Here is an 18,108-nt window from a genome sequence, read left to right on the forward strand (position 1 = left end):
AGTTACTGGGCTTAAATACAAGACTATTTTGAGAAGATAGGAGGGACTGCATACGAAGAGTGGCCATCTGTTTCACATAGCAAATAGAGAACAAATTTAAACCTTGACACAGTTCTGAGAAGACAACTGAGCAATCTTTTCTCTATGGGGAGTCAGGGAACTTTAGCACCAACAGAATTGAATGTGTTGGACAGTCTGTATTTTCCAAGTTTTTTTTGAGCTGCACAGGGTACCAGGTGTCTGGGATGAAAAATAAGGTCATTAGTACATGTAAGAGTAACATGAAATCTAGATAAATGTTTACTGAAATGGCAGCTGTGGTTGGGAAAGCTACACCAGGGACATCACATGTGATATTCTCACATCACTGTGGAAGCCTTAGTTCACTTGGTCACTTTTTAATCACTCACAGGTTTTGCCCTCTTACCCATTGTCTCCTTTCCTTTCTCTCCTTTCTGGGGTCTTGGGTCTGGAGAGAGTTGCCGGCACTGAGGATAGGAGGGGCTCCTTGTTCATCCTTAGAGAAGGGGTGAGAGAAGTGCGGAGAGGTCTTTTGTTTTGCCCACACTATCCTGTTCATTCTCTTTTTCCCTCCCAGCTTCAAGTACTATGTTTAAATGTGTATAATAATTATTTGAGCGTAAAGTGGGAGAGAGCTGAATTGGGAACTGTTTTGCTGGTTAAAGAATGACTAGGGGTAGTCAGAAAAAGTTTTCTGCTTAGCGGTTACTGAAAAGGTGGGAAGAAAAAAAGGAAAGACAAAGAATTGCTGGCCCATTGCAAGGGCTAAGGAGAATCGAGATGTAGAGACACTGTCAGCAGCCGGTGGTGAGGCCTGGCAGGGTGTGGGCGCCCAGGATATTTAATAGTACTCTATGTAGGAAGTGGAGATTGAAAGACTGTCTTGTCTTTCACTCTGTCTATAGAGTTTCAGATCAAGTCTGAGCAGGTGCAAACCTCCTTCCCAGAACCCACTCATTAACCTTGTAAAATCCAGGGTGTATCCTTCTTCACCCAGGAAGCCTCCCTCTCCCCCACATCCCCCCCCTTTCTCTGCCTGGAACAGCTGTTAACAGGACAATTACCCAAGAAGCAAAAGAAAGATCCCGTGCTGATGTGTCATCAGTCCTGGTATATCCATTAAATCAGACCGAGAAGCCCACTGGAAAAAGTGAGCGCATGCACTCACTCCCTGAGAAGAGAGAGGCTGAAAGCCACCAGTTGAACCAGGCCTTGCTGAAGAGACTCCATCCAGACTGCTCAGGAGAGAAGGCAGTGGGAAGCCAGGAAGCTAGTTAGTTCTAATGCACAGGAATTCGGGGTCATACAAAAAGCCAGCTATCCCTGGATATCCCTCCTTGCCCCAGTGATATCTGTGTTGACCCACCTTCCTCCCTGGGGAAAGTTCTACTGCGCAGGCATCCTCCAGTCATCCTCTCATGATGGCTTCTGCCAAGAAACCCTGGGAGAAGGGCACGTGGGAGGGCAGACTGTCTGCCTCTCGAGGTTCTTCTGGAGTAGCAGGAATTGCTTTTTCCCCTAAGGGGAAACTCAAATCTTTCTGCTCTCTTGTGGTTTCCTTTCTTTAAAAATGTTTTTAAATGATGTTAATCTATATAAATATTTTTCACCCCCCAACTTCAGGGGAATGCTGAGATTTTCTTACAGCCCTTCTGAGAGATTCTAGGATCACACCCTGTCAATACTAAATGTTACCCTGTTTTGCAAGGAAATCAATTAGTTCTCCAGCTAATCCAGACATCTGGCCCCCTTTCTTACATGGTAAACATCATTAGCAAGCTTGTTACCATTAAACCATGGAAAGAGGTTCTACAAGCCAGTCTTCCCTGTGTACCCCTCCCACTGCTGTCTTAGAATATTGCTTATCAACCCTGGCTGCACATTAGAATCACCTGGAGAGCTTGTAAAAATTATCAGTGGCCAGGTCCCACCCCCAACCAATTAAATCAGAGTCTCCCAGAGCAGCCCTGGGCATCAGGATTCTGTAAGAGCTCCTTAGGTGATTCTTATGTGCAGCCAGAGGAGAGAATCACTAGCTTGGAGCAAGAATCCATGTTGAGTGAAAAAGAACAGCAGTGCTAATCATGGGCACAGACTCGAATCACCACCTGACTTTAGGATGTGTTTTCTCAATCCTGACATGTTCTTGTCCTGGACCTATCCAGTGAAAATGTTTCACTGATCATTCACATCTTGGTCTAACATTTTATGAAGCTGAGTTCAGTGGTCTTTGTATGTCTCACTATGTTGTCTCAAACAGTGTTGGGTAATTCTCTTTGTGTAGCTCTCAGTGTGGCATGTCACAGTCAGCGAGGTGTTACTGTGATGTGGAAAAGGTGGGTGTTTTAGACTCAGCTGCATTCAAAAACTTACTAGCTGGGCCCTCCAAGATAAAATGGAGATAATATACATATTCACCCAGTTTGAAAATCCGATCCTGTGTATAAAGCCACTCATGCATGGGTAGAGCTAAGGGTGAGGTCCCTTTCTTGCCCAGCTCTCTCTCCAGCCCACCTCACAGCCTGGTTATCCCAGAGAAAACCAAATGTCGAAGATATGAGAGCTGTCCTTAGATGGTCAACTGGAAATTCGTCCTGCAGAAAAAGGATGGAAGCTTTCATTTTTTCTCTGGAGGATGCCACAAGCACATACAACCACACCTCACAATGCATACACACCTCCCCCTCTTGACATTATAGCAGGAAGGAGAGAGAGAGGCTGTTACCCAAGGGAGCTGTTTCTTCTTGTCACACAAGAACAGATGCTGAAATCCTAGGACAGACAGCACTGAAATGTGGCAGCAGGAGGGTGAGTCAGAGGAAATTGAATGGTCTTACCTCCAAGATACAACCAAGGCCCAGAGGGAAACCTATTTGAATCACTAGCCTCCTGGAGACTCCAGAGGGCAGGGACATATGTGTGTGGGTTTTTAGGACCAATTCTGAGTCCAGCTTCTCCCCTGACCTCAGCAGCTTAGAGATGCGCGCGGCACCTCCTCCTAGCACAACCTGCTCCCCCCACCCCCAAGGAAGGAGAAAGCCGGGAAACAGCAAGCCGCTTTCTTTTTGAACCCAGCTCTGGCTTCTTCATTCCGAGAAGGCTCTCCAGCAACTTCTCTGTTGCGTTCGCATGCTTCCCAAGTGCTGTCAGCCTTACACTAAACTCCTTGTGGGGTGATGTTCTGTGGGGGCCATTGCCCCAACACCATTCACACTGAGCTTGTATGTTTACACAGAACCCCCATTAAAGGGGTGCCCCAGGATGGAGGGGCCCTCAGGAGGGAAAGGGATCAGAGGAAGGAAAGGAGTCCTAGGTTCTCTGTTGAGGGAGTTCACCGAAGAGTCATCACTGGCAGAAATCTCTTCCTTGAAAAGTTCTATCTGAGCGCTCTGGATTTACTTACTTCCCAGGGCACTTAAGCAGTAAAGCAGTCCTGATGATGTTAACAATAGCAGCCCAGGTGGTGAAGGTGGTGATGCTGAGGACTTTGTGGTGGTTCCTAAGCTTCTCTTCCCAGCCTCCTCTCTCATCCCCAGCCCCTCTGTCCTCTCAGCTAGTCTCCTGTAACTGACTCCTCCCTCTTTACCAAAAGCCACACCTGCTAAGTCCCCAGTCTTCCTAGGTCTTCCTAGATCTCCCCTCTTCTGCAAGCTGACTCTCTCCCACTGTGGGTACCATCCGCTATACAGAGGCTAGAAAATGCCCCGGAGGCTTTTTGGTGCTGTCTTTGTAAACGTGAACTAATAATGGACTAGGTCACAGAATATTAAAGCATGGAAATAATCAAATCAGGATTTTTAATAACATATTGACCTGGCATGATCATTGACATAACGTCTGATGATCTGGAATCCAAACTAAATACTGTCTTTTCCCGCATTATACCAGATAGCATTGATTAATGTTCATTATTATAAGTCTGGTAGCCTGCAGGGAAGATCTGGGTGTGCCTTCTACAGCATCATAAAAAGACATTCAGTAGAAGTTTCCACAGATGTCTGTGTGGCTTTTCCCCTCATTTCCTTCAGCTCTTTGCTCAAGTGTCACCTTGAAGGCTTTCTCAAATGACCCTAATGAAAATGGCAATTTCCCCTGCCTCTCCCCAACCCCTAACATTCCTGATACCCTTTCCAGATCAATTTTTCTTCATAGTATGCACGCATGCTAAGTAACTTCAGTCATGTCCAACTCTTTGTGACCCTATGGACTGCACCCCACCAAGTTCCTCTGTCCATGAGAATTCTCCAGGCAAGAATATTGGAGTGGGTTGCCGTGTTCTTCTCCAGGGGATCTCCCTGCCAGGGATCGAACCTGTATCTCTTAAACATCTCCTGTATTGGCAGGTGGGTATCGCCACCTGGGAAGCCCCTTTCTTCACACAGTACTTATCACAAATTCAAATATGACTATTTTATTCACGTATCTGTGTACTGTGGGTATTGCACAGAAATGCATGCACACACACACAAATACTCGAATAAGCTCCATGAGAGCAAAGATTTTGTTTACTTTGGCTGCTATTGCGTCCCAGTGACTAAAAAAGCAACTGGCACATGGTAAACACTCAATAAATATTTGTGCAGCACATAAAATATGGTTTCATTGAACCTGTCATGTGCCAGGCCCTGCTTGGGGCACCAGGGATTCCGCAGGCACATTATCTCTATTTCTGTAGGACATAACACCTGGTGCAGAGAAGGACCACACATGTTTGTAAACCAATTAGTAAAAATGGTATTTAGAAATTAAGTACAACAAAAGTAGGGTGTTGAGACACAAAGGGACAGCAAAGACCTGTCAAGTTAGAGTTGGTGGTTGTTAGAAAGGGCCTCTTGGTGATGACACTGAAGCTGAGATAAATGAGACAGCTTGATACTATTCAGCAGAGGAAACCCTTATAAGTGAGTGGGGTACCCAACATAAGATGACCTGAAGAGAAGAGTGGGGAAGAAATTCTTGGTCTGAAACCTGGGTTCCACCTCCATTCAGCTACTGATTAACTAAAGGATCTTGAAAGATCACACAAACTCTGAGTATCCCTTCCTTAAAATGCAGGTGAGAACACCCACCTCATAGGTGTGAGTTATATAATGTACCTTGAAGAGTTTAACTATAAAATGCATGCCTATCAGTTCAGTTCAGGTGCTCAGTCGTGTCCGACTCTTTGTGACCCCATGGACTGCAGCACAACAGGCCTCCCTGTCCATCATCAACTCCTGGAGTTTACTCAAACACACATCCATTGAGTCGGTGATACCATCCAACCATCTCATCCTCTGTCGTGCCCTTCTCCTCCCACCTTCAATCTTTCCCAGCATCAGGGTCTTTACAAATGAGTCAGCTCTTCGCATCAGGGTCTTTACAAATGAGTCAGCTCTTCGCATCAGGTAGCCAAATATTGGAGTTTCAACTTCAGCATCAGTCCTTCCAATGAATATTCAGGACTGATTTCCTTTAGGATGGACTGGTTGGATCTCCTTGCTGTCCAAGGGGCTCTCAAGAGTCTTCTCCAACACCACAGTTCAAACGCATCAATTCTTCAGTGCTCAGCTTTCTGTGTCCAACTCTCACATCCATACATGACTACTGGAAAACCAACAGCCTTGACTAGACGGACCTTTGTCGGCAAAGTAATGTCTCTGCTTTTTAATATGCTGTCTAGGTTGGTCATAAGCTTTTCTTCCAAGGAACAAGCTTCTTCTAATTTCATGGCTGCAGTCACCATCTGCAGTGATTTTGGAGCTCAAGAAAATAGTCTGTCACTGTTTCCATTGTTTCCCCAGCTATATGCCATGAAGTGATGGGACCGGATGCCATGATCTTAGTTTTCTGAATTTTGAGTTTTAAGCCACCTTTTCCCTCTCCTCTTTCACTTTCATCAAGAGGCTCTTTAATTCTTCTTTGCTTTCTGCCATAAGCGGTAGTGTTATCTGCATATCTGAGGTTATTGATATTTCTCCTGGCAATCTTGATTCCAGCTTGTGCTTCATCCAGTCCAGCATTTCCCATGATGTACTCTGCATATAAGTTAAATAAGGAGAGTGACAATATACAGCCTTGATGTACTCCTTTCCCAATTTGGAACCAGTCTGTTGTTCCATGTCCAGTTCTAACTGTTGCTTCTTGACCTGCATACAGATTTCTCAAGAGGCAGGTCAGGTGGTCTGGTATTCCCATCTCTTTAAGAATTTTCCACAGTTCGTTGTGATCCACACAGTCAAAGGCTTTGGCATAATCAATAAAGCAGAAGTATATATTTTCTGGAACTCTCTTGCTTTTTCGATGATCCAACAGATGTTGGCAATTTGATCTCTGGTTCCTTTGCTTTTTCTAAATTCAGCTTGAACATCTGGAATTTCACGGTTCACATACTGTCGAAGCCTGGCTTGGAGAATTTTGACTATAGTGATGGGTAAATGCCTGCTGCTGCTACTACTAAGTCACTTCAGTCGTGTCCGACTCTGTGCGACCCCATAGATGGCAGCCCACCAGGCTCCCCCGACCTTGGGATTCTCCAGGCAAGAACGCTGGAGTGGGTTGCCATTTCCTTCTCCAATGCATGAAAGTGAAAAGTGAAAGTGAAGTCGCTCAGTCCTGTCCGACCCTCAGCAACCCCACGGACTGCAGCCTTCCAGCCTCCTCCGTCCATGGGATTTTCCAGGCAAGAGTACTGGAGTGGGGTGCCATTGAAGTACTGTTAATTTCCCACTAGCCTTGAAGATTCTGAAGCTAAAGCCCTCTAATATACTTAATGGGTTTCCCTAGTGACTCAGGCAGAGAAGGCAATGGTGACCCACTCCAGTACTCTCGCCTGGAGATTCCCATGGACCGAGAAGCCTGGTAGGCTGCAGTCCATGGAGTCGCTAGGAGTCGGGCACGACTGAGCGATTTCACTTTCACTTGTCACTTTCATGCATTGGAGAAAGAAATGGCAACCCACTCCAGTATTCTTGCCTGGAGAATCCCAGGGATAGAGGAGCCTAGTGGGCTGCCATCTATGGGGTCACACAGAGTTGGACACGACTGAGGCGACTTAGCAGCAGCAGTGGCTCAGGGGTAAAGAATCTGCTTCCGATGCAGGAGACAAGAGTTCATTGCCTGGGTTGGGAAGGTCCTGGAGAAGGAAATGACAACCTACTTCTGTATTCTTGCCTGGAAAACTTCATGGACAGAGGAGCATGGAGGTCTACAGTCTTTGGATTCGAAAGAGTGAGACACGACATAGTGATTAAACCACCTAGTATACCTAGGCCAAAGGAACCAAAGCATGGCAAAGCCTGATGCCATTCACAGGCGGAACATTTGTACTGCTGGGTATCTGTCTCATTTCAGATTGTGTCCGTGTCTGCAGAGGTGTCCAGGCGCCATGGCTGCCTTCCCCAAGTCGCGGGAGAGGCATGGGAGAAACGCTACTGCACAGAGGAGTCTCTCTAGAGCTGTCCTCATCTGCTCCCGCTGCTAGGACCTGTCTCTGAAGTCCAAAGGATGACCTGATGTGTTTGTGCCAACAGTACCTACCAGGAGTCCAGAGACAAACTGGACTTTGCCTGTGTTTTCTGATGGCTTCAGGGCAGCCTGTGGACGTCGGTGCAAACCAAACCCACAAGCCAGAGAGAAGGCAGGAGGGGGAAAGGGGGCCGTTCTTGACACCAACTGAGGATACAAGGAGCTCTGGGCTTTGAGGGGCCGAGGAGGGCGAGGGGAAGGAGAGCCAGGGGAAGGAGAGCTGGGGTGTGAGCGCAGGGCGGAGAGGGCGGGAAGGGAGAGGAGGGAGGGCGAGGAGGGAAGGGCCTCGGGGAAAGGAAGGACACGCGCGGAGGGGCTGAGAGGGGCGGGCGCGAGGCCGGCGGCCGCCGGGGAGGAGCGGCGGCGGCCCGGGGGGCGCGGCGCGGGGCGGCGCTGTCAGCGCGAGGCAGCGAGCGGAATGCAGCGGCCGGAGGCCTGGCCACGTCCGCACCCGGGGGAGGGGGCCGCGGCCGCCCCGACTGGGGGCCCGGCGCCGCCCGCCCGAGCTGGGGAGCCCGCGGGGCTGCGGGTACGGAGCGGGCGGCGCCGGGGGCCGGGGGGCGCCAGCTCACGGGCCGGGCGCCGGGGAACTTGCTGCCGCCGGGACCGGCCTGGGAGGGGCGGCGCCCGCGCGAGCAGAAAAGTTCCTCCGCGCTGACTCGGGAGGAGGCCGGTGCGGCGTCCGCGTGGGCGAAGTTCTGGAGCAGTCGGAGCGGGCGGGGACGGCTCGGCCGGGCTGGATTGCGTCTCTCCCGGAGGGCTAGGGAGCGCGGGGCCGCCCCGGCGGCGGGCTGACGTGCGTGCTTCTGGAGCCCGACGGGCCAGGGCGCCGGGGGCCGCTGGAGGAGCTCGGCGCCGCTGTCCCCCCGGCCCAGGTTCTGTGATACACTCCGACTCGGGCTCTGGAGCAGTCAGTGCATGACAGAACTTGGGCCCGGACGGACCTTCTGCACCCAATGGGGCACAGCGCCCACCCAGGGCCTGCAGTGGGACATCTGCCTGGGAGGGGAGCGGGCACCCGAGTGGTCCATGTGGCATAGGGTTGGGCCGGAACCAGCTGTGGACTTTTGGGGCTGGGGTCGCTGGCCTGAGGATGGACTCCTGGGATCAGCAGATCACGTAGAGCCAATGACAGGGGTCTGCGCTGGCTTAGGGGCCAACAAAGCTCTCCCCCGTGTCAGTTGCAGGAACCTTCCCTCTACACTATCAAGGCCGTTTTCATCCTAGATAATGACGGACACCGCCTGCTGGCCAAGGTAACCTCCCACCCTCACCGGAGGGCCCCTGAAGACACTGTGCCACAGGCCCAAGTCCAGAAGTCCCCACCCAGCTGACTCACCTGGCAGGAGAGACCCCACTGTGGGCTCTGCAACACAGAGCAGCTCAGCTGAGACCCTTCCAAAGGTCATTCTGTCCATCCTCCTGCCTTGTCAGAATGCTGGCCCCCAAAGGGGGGAGGGGCTGTCTCTTCTGTTTCTACCCATGTTCCCCAGAATGTCTTCTCACTGTCCTTTACACTGGCCTGGGACCCTGGATTCCTGGTCCCCCAATTCTGAACAAGTACCCTCTGCTTTGCTTTTACAGCTTGGTAAACACTAAGGATTTAAAACATAGGATTTTATAGACCAGATTTTAATCCAACTCTTTCATAAATGAGGAAAAGGTAGTCTAGAGAAGCTAGAGTTGCCTGGAGTCACAGGTACTAATATCAGAGCAGGGATCCAAACTCTGGTATTTTGACTTGAAGCTCAGGAGGATGATTTTCTCTGCACCAACTATTCAGTTATCTGGTATATATGCTAGTGATCATGGCCGGACAAACCAAACTAGAATAATCCGAAAATAAATATCTACCATCAACACAATTAACTATAGTGGGGCTGTGACACCTCAACTAGCTATGAAACGCAATGTAGACTTCTTAGATTGTTAAGGCTGAAACTTCTTGTCTTCATGACATTGCAGGGAGCCTGTTCATCACAACAGTGGCTGGCAGGGAGACCACTAATTTGCCTGCAGATGGGGCACTAGGTGGCAAAATCTACATTCAGAAAATGGAAGCTGAGCTGACCGTCCCTTGCCCTAGCAGATGGTCAGAGGTAGCTCAGCAACCAAAGGTTCCAGGGCCTCCTCCCAGCAGATCACATCCATGTGCAAATGCAGGAACTGAGTCAGAGAGACAGTCTTATCAAACCCAACAAAACAGCATTGATTTCCTTAGGCAGTGTGTGCCAGGAACTCTGCCTTAGATAGTTCATCTTCACCATAGTTGTCATTGTTGTTTAGTTGCTAAGTCGTGTCAACTCTTTCGACTGTAGCCACCAGGCTCCTCTGTCCATGGGATTTCCGAAGCAAGAATACTGGAGTGGGTTGCCATTTCCTTCTCCAGGGGATCTTCACCATAATCCTGTCTGAAGTCAGACTATCGCTGCCATTGCATCCCAGCTCTGTCCCTTAAACTGTGAGGTGTCAGGGAAGTTACCCCATCCATATAATGTGGATAATAAAATAGCTGTTATGATATTATTGTGGTAAAGAGCCCCTGGTTCTGCCTTCTTTCCTGTAGATTCAGGTTAGTGTAGAAACAGTGTGGCTAGTGACTGCCCCAGCCATCTGCAGAATGCACAAAGGTCTCCAAGAAATCAGGACAGGACTCCAAAGGCAGGGCTCAAAATTCCTCTACTTTTTATGATTCTCTTTGCTCAGAATTTGTGTTTAGGAGGAAATAGCAGACAGGCATAGAGGGCAGTCAAGAGGAAAGGGGGCATGGCAGCAGGGTCCCACTTGGCCAGCACCCTGCCACCCATCCAGGGAGAAGCCAGACCCTGTGGAACGGCTGTCACTTTTTCTCCTTCCCTTCCTCCTAGTATTATGATGACACATTCCCTTCCATGAAAGAGCAGATGGCCTTCGAGAAAAATGTCTTCAACAAGACCAGCCGAACTGACAGTAAGTGTCCTCGTCTTCCTTGCACAGAACTCTCAGATGCACACTGTCATCTCCGCCTGGACAGAGCTGTCCCTGTCGGCCTCACATACCCACAGGCCATTCCCTTTTCTTCAGAGGTGCTTTTTCCTCCCCTTCCCAGCTGTTCCCTTTTCCCTTCTGGTGAACCTTCACCCTGCTCCCCTTCACCAGCACACACACACCCCCGCTACCTCCACCTGCTCCCACCTACCTGCTTCTGGCATGCCTGGACTCCTCTCAGTGGAAGAGGCCACCGCCAACCTGAGGGTCAGAGGCATTGCACATGGTGGGTGAAAGGTCAGCCTTAAACCAGGTTTGTTGACTTCTCAGAATGAGGCAGTTGGGTGCTAGGAATAAAGTAGAGGGACACTGGTAGTGTCCCTAGTGCACGTCTTTCCAAGGGTTCTAGTCTTTGCAAGGATTCTTTTTTTGTTTGGCCACTGCTTGTGAGATCTTAGTTCCCAGACTGGGGATTGAATTCGGGCCCTTGGCAATGAAAGCACAGAGTCCTAACCACTGGACTGAACTGGAATTTCCTTTGCAGGTGTTCTTGGGAAGAAGAAGGAAATAGGGGGAGAGGTGCAGAGCTGGAGATGGGCAGGAGGGGCCAGGCAAAGGTGACCAGAACTGAGACCCCATTTCTCTTCTAGGTGAGATTGCATTTTTCGGGGGCATGACCATCGTCTACAAGAGCAGCATTGACCTCTTTCTGTATGTGGTGGGCTCATCCTACGAGAACGAGGTGAATTCAGGAGGTTGGGCAGACAAGGAGGGTCTCTGTGGGGGAGTGGCTTGGAGTCTGGGGAAGAAGCTGGGCGGCTCACCCTTGGTATCCTTGCTTCTAGACTCTAGGGAACTGGAAGCCTCCAGAATGGTTCTTTCTGGAACAATGCATATCCATGATACCCCTCCGTTCCTTGGGTACCAGAAATGGAATCCTCTGCCTGGAGCTTCTGTCTCTATTATGCATCACTGGAGAAGGATGTATTCAGTGTCCTACAGCAGGCATTCAAGTGCTTCCCAGTTCAAACACAGGGAGGGACCTTCTCAGGTCAAGTTGCAGCGAGGCTCCAGCCTTGTCCTCCCTAGAGAGGGGCAGCTGTCCAACAGTCAGGTTCTGAGGTTTCCTCTGGCCTTCTCAACCTCAGTCTCTCTCGTTTTCCTCCTCCTGTATCCACTCCTCACCAGCTGATGCTCATGTCTGTTCTCACCTGCCTGTTTGAATCCCTGAACCACGTGCTAAGGTGAGTGAGGTCCTCTGTCCTCCAAGGCTCCCATCCCCCAGACCTTGGTACGTCACAGGCAGGATGGTTCCCTGCTTTTTCCTTAAGTCTCCACAAGATGAAATCTGGAGCCAGAGCAACTTCCTGCAAGGCTCCTGCCCTTTACCTGATCAAACAATAGTATGGCCAGAAGATGAAGTCTGGAGAAGCTAGGTGATTTGCCTGAGGTTACAGGTTGTTTCTATCAGAACCAAGATTCAAACTCAAGGATTTTTGACTTGACGCTCAGGGTGATTTTCCCTCCGTTCCCATTCGGTGATCTGGTATCTACTCCAGTGATACCAGTGGCCTGGGTAAATCAAACTCAGATAACCAAAAATAAGTGTTTACAGTCAACATGTGTAACTACAATAGTGCTGTAGTACCTGAAGTGCTTTAGGATGGAAATAGCATCAGTGCCCAAAAGTGGTGGGGGCGGCATGGGTAGAGTTGAGCATGAGGGGCTGAAGGAAGCAGACCCGTCCTCTGCTCAGGAATCCCTTGCCCAGGTGCCACCCTCACTCCCCTTGACATTCTCCTTCCCTGTGCTTGTGGGGGGACAGGGGCTGGAGGGTGGGGATGAGGCAGTCTTCGGAGAGAGCAGGTCCACCGCACTAAGGCAAGGACCCGGCTCCTCCCGGCCATGCCACAGGGAGGTTCCAGAGCTGTGTCTTCTTTCAGGAAGAACGTGGAGAAGCGCTGGTTGCTGGAGAACATGGACGGAGCCTTCCTGGTGGTGGATGAGATTGTGGATGGCGGGTGAGGAGTGGGAGAGGAAGAGGGACTGGTCAAGAACCCTCACAGTGGGAGGTGGCCTTGAGGGTTCTCAGCTCTAGGTTGCACCCAGCATGTTGTTGGCTCTCTGGCCAGCTTCTCCCTCCCTTTTTCCAGCATATTCCCTGTGATCCCACCCCCCAACCCCACTCATGATGATGGAAGTTGACTTCAATGTTAGCCAAAGTCAAGCATGCAAGATAGTAATCTGATGTCAAACTATGGCTGACTGTTGACCAGGCAAGGTTTTAGGGGAATGGTTTGCTCTCCAGTGCCCAGGAGAAGCAGGCAGCACGGACACCCACCCTTCCTGGGAAGACTTCATTCAGGCAGAGCCCTGCAGCAGCTACACCTCTCGCTCTTAGAGGTTCACTCCAACATCGACTGCATGCATGACCTGGGCTAGTTGTTTATTTTCCTTACTTTCCCCAGCTTTGAAATGGAGACAATAAGGAAACTGCCTCAAAGGATGTGGGATTAAATGAGGTGATGCAGGTGGAGTTCATAGTTCTCCTTCAGTAAATCTTGTCTCCTCTTACTGGTTTAAGATTATAATCTTAGGAAGCTGGGAGCTCTTATGAGAGGTTGGTTAGTGAATTTCCATGGGGGGATTGGGCAATATTCAGGGAGAAAAAGAAGTTCTGGCTCTGGGGCAAAGAATAATGGAAACGGATCACCTGTGAGACATCCACATGCCTGTGATTACATGCATTTAATAGATGAGGAAACAGAGGCTCAGAGATTTAAGTGACTTGCCCAAGGTCACATGACTAGGAGGTGGCAGGGCCAAGATCTAAACTTGTGCATGTTTCCAGAGATTGTGCTCTTCTCATGGCAATGACGCACATTGCTGGGGGACAGGGGCCCTGGGAGATGGGGTGCTGTGGGCTTCTTCCTGCCTTCCCTCCCTCTTTTCCTCTATGTCTGTTGATTGCCTGCTGCTGCTGTTGCAAGGCCTTGTGCTAATTGCTAGGGCCCAACAGTGAGGGAAATAAGATCAGGTTTTGTGGAATATAAAAGTTGTATATAAAATTTGGTGTGGAACTTCTTCAAGAAAACACAGTTACAAATATAAAATGAGGTGCAGGGCCTTCACAAGGGAGATTGTAAGTTTTATCAGCTTCCCATCTATACCTCTAGAAGGCCCAGTTTTTGCCCCCCTTTCCCTCCAGTGAAAACAGGGAAGCATTTGTGGAAGCAACATTTGGTCCTGAACCTTGGCCTGGAATGGTCGCTCTAAAGGACCTCTGGTGAGGGACTTGGGGCTACAAGTGCCCCTGTGATGAGCCTGGGAGAAGGTCTCAGGAAATGTTTGTTCACTTCCTTCAGCCCTATAGGAGGCTCACTGGGCGAGGAGGAGCAGTCACTCAGTTCCTGTGGACCCTTTCTCACCCACAGTGACCAACTCTTCCCCCCTGCACACCCCCCAGGGCATCATCAAAGAGTGCCAACTAGCTGAGAAATGCCTCCATAATTGGGTCTGTGGAAAGGGAAGTTTAAAAAAAAAAAAGGGAAGGTAGATTCTGATTTTGCAGTTCCGTTTCTTTCATGTCTAGCACAACCCCATGGCAGAAAATAATAGTGAAACCAGATAGGGACCCCAGGGGGCTTCTCGTCCTTCACTGCATCTGAATCCAACCCTTCATCCCAGAGGTGAAGTGAACTTTCTAGAACTCTCACTTTTTGAGCCCCTGCTTTTGCCAACCTGATCGATCTAGACTGGACTGCCCTGGCCTGATCTCTCAAGTGTTTGCCCAGTAATGACAAAGTATGTGAGAATCAGGGCTCCATGGTGAGGGAGAGTTCTGGCTTGAGGAGTATGGGCGGGCCAAGTACCTTGGAAGGGAGATGTTGCAGGATATGGCAGGGAAGCAAAGGGCTTAGCAGGGAGCAGAGTCCAAGGAAAGCATGGGGCTGATTTTCTTCCTCATTTCTCTCTCACTTTATAGCGTGATTCTGGAGAGTGACCCTCAGCAAGTGATCCAGAAAGTGAATTTTAGGGTAAGAGTCATCCTGCATCCCCCCTTACTCCCATCCTCTCCAGGCTCCCCTTCCCATCCTCTGTACCTCCGATCTTCCCTGTGTCTGGGCAAAGGGAACCCAAGCTCCTCTAGCAGAAGCAGCCACTGGGTTGATGCACTTCTGGAGGGGAGCAGCAGTTTGGAGGGATGTCAGCCAGTAAAAGAGATCTCTGTCCTCTTCCCTTGGCCAATTACAAATACCTCACCATCCTCCCTGGTGAGAAGTACAGACTGAGGAAATAAATCCTCACAGAGACACCTGGTGGCTGCCTTGAACTTGGCCTTGGAGGGGAAGAGATGGAATCTCCCCACCCAGTTTAGCTTCTCATGTCTGGATGAAGCCTTTCCTGTCATTTTTAATCCCCCTCACTCTCCACCCACCGTGTCCCAGAGACATCCCTGAGGATGCTGGCTTCCAAGGGCTCTAGAACTTCCCCTGAGTGATATACATGCAGTTCTGGATACCCTGATCACGGCATCTGCTCACCACCCACAAGCCCCTTTCTCTCACCTGTCTTTCTTCACCCGTTACCCTTGCCCTGGCCGGATCACCTTGATTCTGCTTCCCCCATAGGCGGATGACAGCGGCTTGACTGAACACAGTGTGGCCCAGGTAGGCCCTCTCCATCTGCCTTGGCCAGAGATGGGCTAAAGGGAGGAGAACAGAGCATCCCAGGGGGACCCAGTGGGGCTTTCCAGGCAGAGAAGTCAGGGATGCAGGAAGGAAGGGATGACTGTGTCAGGCCACCTCTTGGAGACAGTCCACTGGAGGCTGCCAGGGTCCCCATGGTAATGTGGAGCTTGGGTATTAATAAATGATGATGCCTTCCCAGCAGTTCACCTTATCTCCTAGCTGGGTGTAGTTGGGTCAAAGCCCAGGAGGAGCTGCCCACACTGGAGATGCCTGGATCACTTGTTCCCCAAGCAGTGTGGGGGCTCAGGCCTCTGGAAAGGATCCCAAATAGGAGTTTTCTTCTAACCCCTCACCCCTGCTCTTTAGGGTCCGCACTGAGGTTGTTAAGAGACACTTAAATCCACCATGGGATCTCATTCTCACCGCTGGCACAGCCAGTTTGGGCTGCACCTTGTCCCCGAGTGACCTGAGTGTGGAAAAGTCCATGCCCGCCAGTCCCCTGCATGGTCCTATCTGAGGGTGCATGTGGGACAGGGCTGAGGTTTCCAGATCTACGGCCTGACTGGTTTCCCAGCTGCCCAAACTTCCTACTTGTCAGGCTTGACCTCCATTCTGTCTACCCGCAGGTCTCTCTGCCCAGACTAATCCTGCTTTTATGGAGCTTCCTGCCCTGGCACTAACTTCCTCGTGCTGTAGTGGCCAACGCTGAGATGGGCCCATGCCATTTCATGTGGGGCTCCAGGTGTGGTGCCCTTTGCTGTACCTGCCCTTCATGCTCACGCGGTCTCTCCCTTCCCCGTTCTCCTTGCCTCCTCCTACCCTGATGAGATGAATGCAGCCGCATGGCAATTTTCAGGGCTAAAGAGGTTAAGGGGCCATGAGCAGAGCAGATAAGAACAGGGGCACTGGTGTGAGTCGCCCAAAGGACGTGGCGTTCTGCCTTACTACCTACAAGCTGGCTGGCCTAGCGCAAGTTATTCTACCTTTCTGGGCCTCGCATAATCACAAGTGAAAGTGAAAGTGAAGTTGCTCAGTCGTGTCCAACTCTTTGCGACCCCATGGACTGTAGCCTACCAGGCTCCCCTGTCCATGGGATTTTCCAGGCAATAGTACTGGAGTAGATTGCCATTTCCTTCTCCAGGGGATCTTCCCGATTGAACCCGGGTCTCCCGCATTGTAGACAGACGCTTTACCGTCTGAGCCACAATAATCACAGGACACTCCTTATAGAGTTATTATGAAAATTAGATGACCTAAAGCACGGAAAGCTCTTGGCATACATCCTGTTTTCCATGGGGGAAAGAATGAAGACATAGCACTTTTAATGGAATTTTTGAGTAAACACCAAGGGATGTGCAGGTAGTGAATGGGAGATGAAATAAGGAGAAAGGCAGATCTTCACTGAGAACTGCAGGAGGACTCCAGGTCCAGGCTGTCCCTGAGAGAGGAGGGGGAGTGGGCAGGAGGAAGGGACATACAGTGTGGAATCAGCCTTCTTCGGGTGGGAGTGAGGCTTGATGGCTGGAGGGACAGTCTGAGGGACATAGGTGGGGTCCGCACTGTGTTTGTATGGTGTGTGCACAGTTGCATGGATCTGTGTAAATATGGGGCTGAGGTGGTTTCACAGCAGGATATGAAAGTGAACACATCTGAGTGCAGGTGGCCTTCAGCAGAGCCTGCCCAGGAGTCCTTTGCCAGCTGTGCCACATCAGCAGCAGCTTGGGGTGGGGTGTTGAGGACTTACTGCCAGCCAAAGCTAGAGCTAGGGGTTTGGTGAGGTGTCTGGGCACAGGAAGTGTCAGGCCTGGGCCCGCCTCTGCCTGGACGTGGCACTGCGGGTGGAAGCTTGCATGGCATGGTGTGGGTGTGGGGGAGACAAGGCTGCTGCCACACCCAGGGCTGCAGATGCTGGAACCAGAGGGCAGGCTGGGCCAGCTCCCATCTGGGCTGGTTGCTGGCTGCAGCCAGTTTGGGCGGCTCTTTCCATGTTGATGGCCCAGCGCCCCTTAAAGCAGGCAGAGATGAGCTGCTGCCACCTAGTGACTCGGGATCGCCAGGACATATATCCCCCAACCCACCACTGCACTGTTAATGCACTTGAATTCCACCCAGTAATTCTCAACCTTCCACACCCCACCCTACCCAGGTTCTTCAGTCTGCCAAGGAACAAATTAAATGGTCGTTACTGAAATGAAGGCTGTGCATTCAAGGCTCCTGCCCCCAGACCATTCCCCCAATCCTAGCAAAAGCAGAGACCCCAGGGAACATTAGAACCCATGCCCTCCCAGAACTGACTCCCGAGGTCTCCGGCCAGGCACTTGAAATGCAGAGATTTGGCTTCAATACTGAGTCACCCCTTCTCCCTGCCCTGGCCTGCCCTTTGGGCATTGAGAACCCGCTGAGTTGTCTTAACTCAACACCTTAGGCATCCCTGGCCCCAGAGCCCAAAATAAACCTGCTTTTGTCTCCTGCCAATGGTCTCTTTCTCTTTTGGCCTGGGAAGTGTGTGTGTGTCCTGATAAGGGCTTCTGCACACTGAGGCATCTTCCGGATGCCCAGTACTAGGTGTATCTTTGTGGTTGTGTGACTGGGGAGGAAGTGGGTGAAGGGAAAGGAGCCGAATTAACTTAAGTGAGGCGGTGTATGATTGTGGAGGGCTAGATATGATTGTGACAGGGTGAAAGAGTCACGATGGGAGAAATAGTGCATTTGGGAAGAAAAGAGCAAAAGATACTACACATGTGGTGGCCGCACTGGTATTCTTCAGCTCACTTTTTCCATTCTCAGTCTCCAGAAGGGAAGGGCGTAAAGGTTTCCTCTGGACAAACTGAGGAACAGCACGCCTGTTTTTCTTGGCTTGCTCGGGAAGTTGCCGCGGAAATCCAATGCTGGCATATATCCTGGGTACTAGAGCGCTGCAAGC

The 18,108-nt window shown here is 50.6% G+C and overlaps 1 protein-coding gene across 3 annotated transcripts; it reads left to right on the forward strand.

Moving 5' to 3' along the window:
* Positions 1-7,940: 7,940 nt before the first annotated feature.
* On the forward strand, positions 7,941-17,652 carry COPZ2 (COPI coat complex subunit zeta 2). Of its 3 annotated transcripts, none has more exons than XM_052657615.1 (9): positions 7,941-8,056; positions 8,709-8,783; positions 10,395-10,476; positions 11,145-11,236; positions 11,683-11,738; positions 12,438-12,515; positions 14,480-14,531; positions 15,126-15,164; positions 17,332-17,652. In XM_052657615.1, exons 1-9 carry the CDS (start codon positions 7,946-7,948, stop codon positions 17,377-17,379), a joined length of 633 nt encoding a protein of 210 aa, XP_052513575.1. In that variant the 5' UTR covers positions 7,941-7,945; the 3' UTR covers positions 17,380-17,652. The 3 variants fall into 3 exon arrangements, with proteins under 3 accessions (XP_052513575.1, XP_052513576.1, XP_052513578.1); XM_052657616.1 differs by lacking the exon at positions 17,332-17,652 and adding an exon at positions 15,552-16,110; XM_052657618.1 differs by lacking the exon at positions 15,126-15,164.
* Positions 17,653-18,108: the final 456 nt, after the last annotated feature.

This window comes from Budorcas taxicolor, chromosome 19 (assembly GCF_023091745.1).
Source record: "Budorcas taxicolor isolate Tak-1 chromosome 19, Takin1.1, whole genome shotgun sequence".
Lineage (NCBI taxonomy): Eukaryota > Metazoa > Chordata > Mammalia > Artiodactyla > Bovidae > Budorcas > Budorcas taxicolor.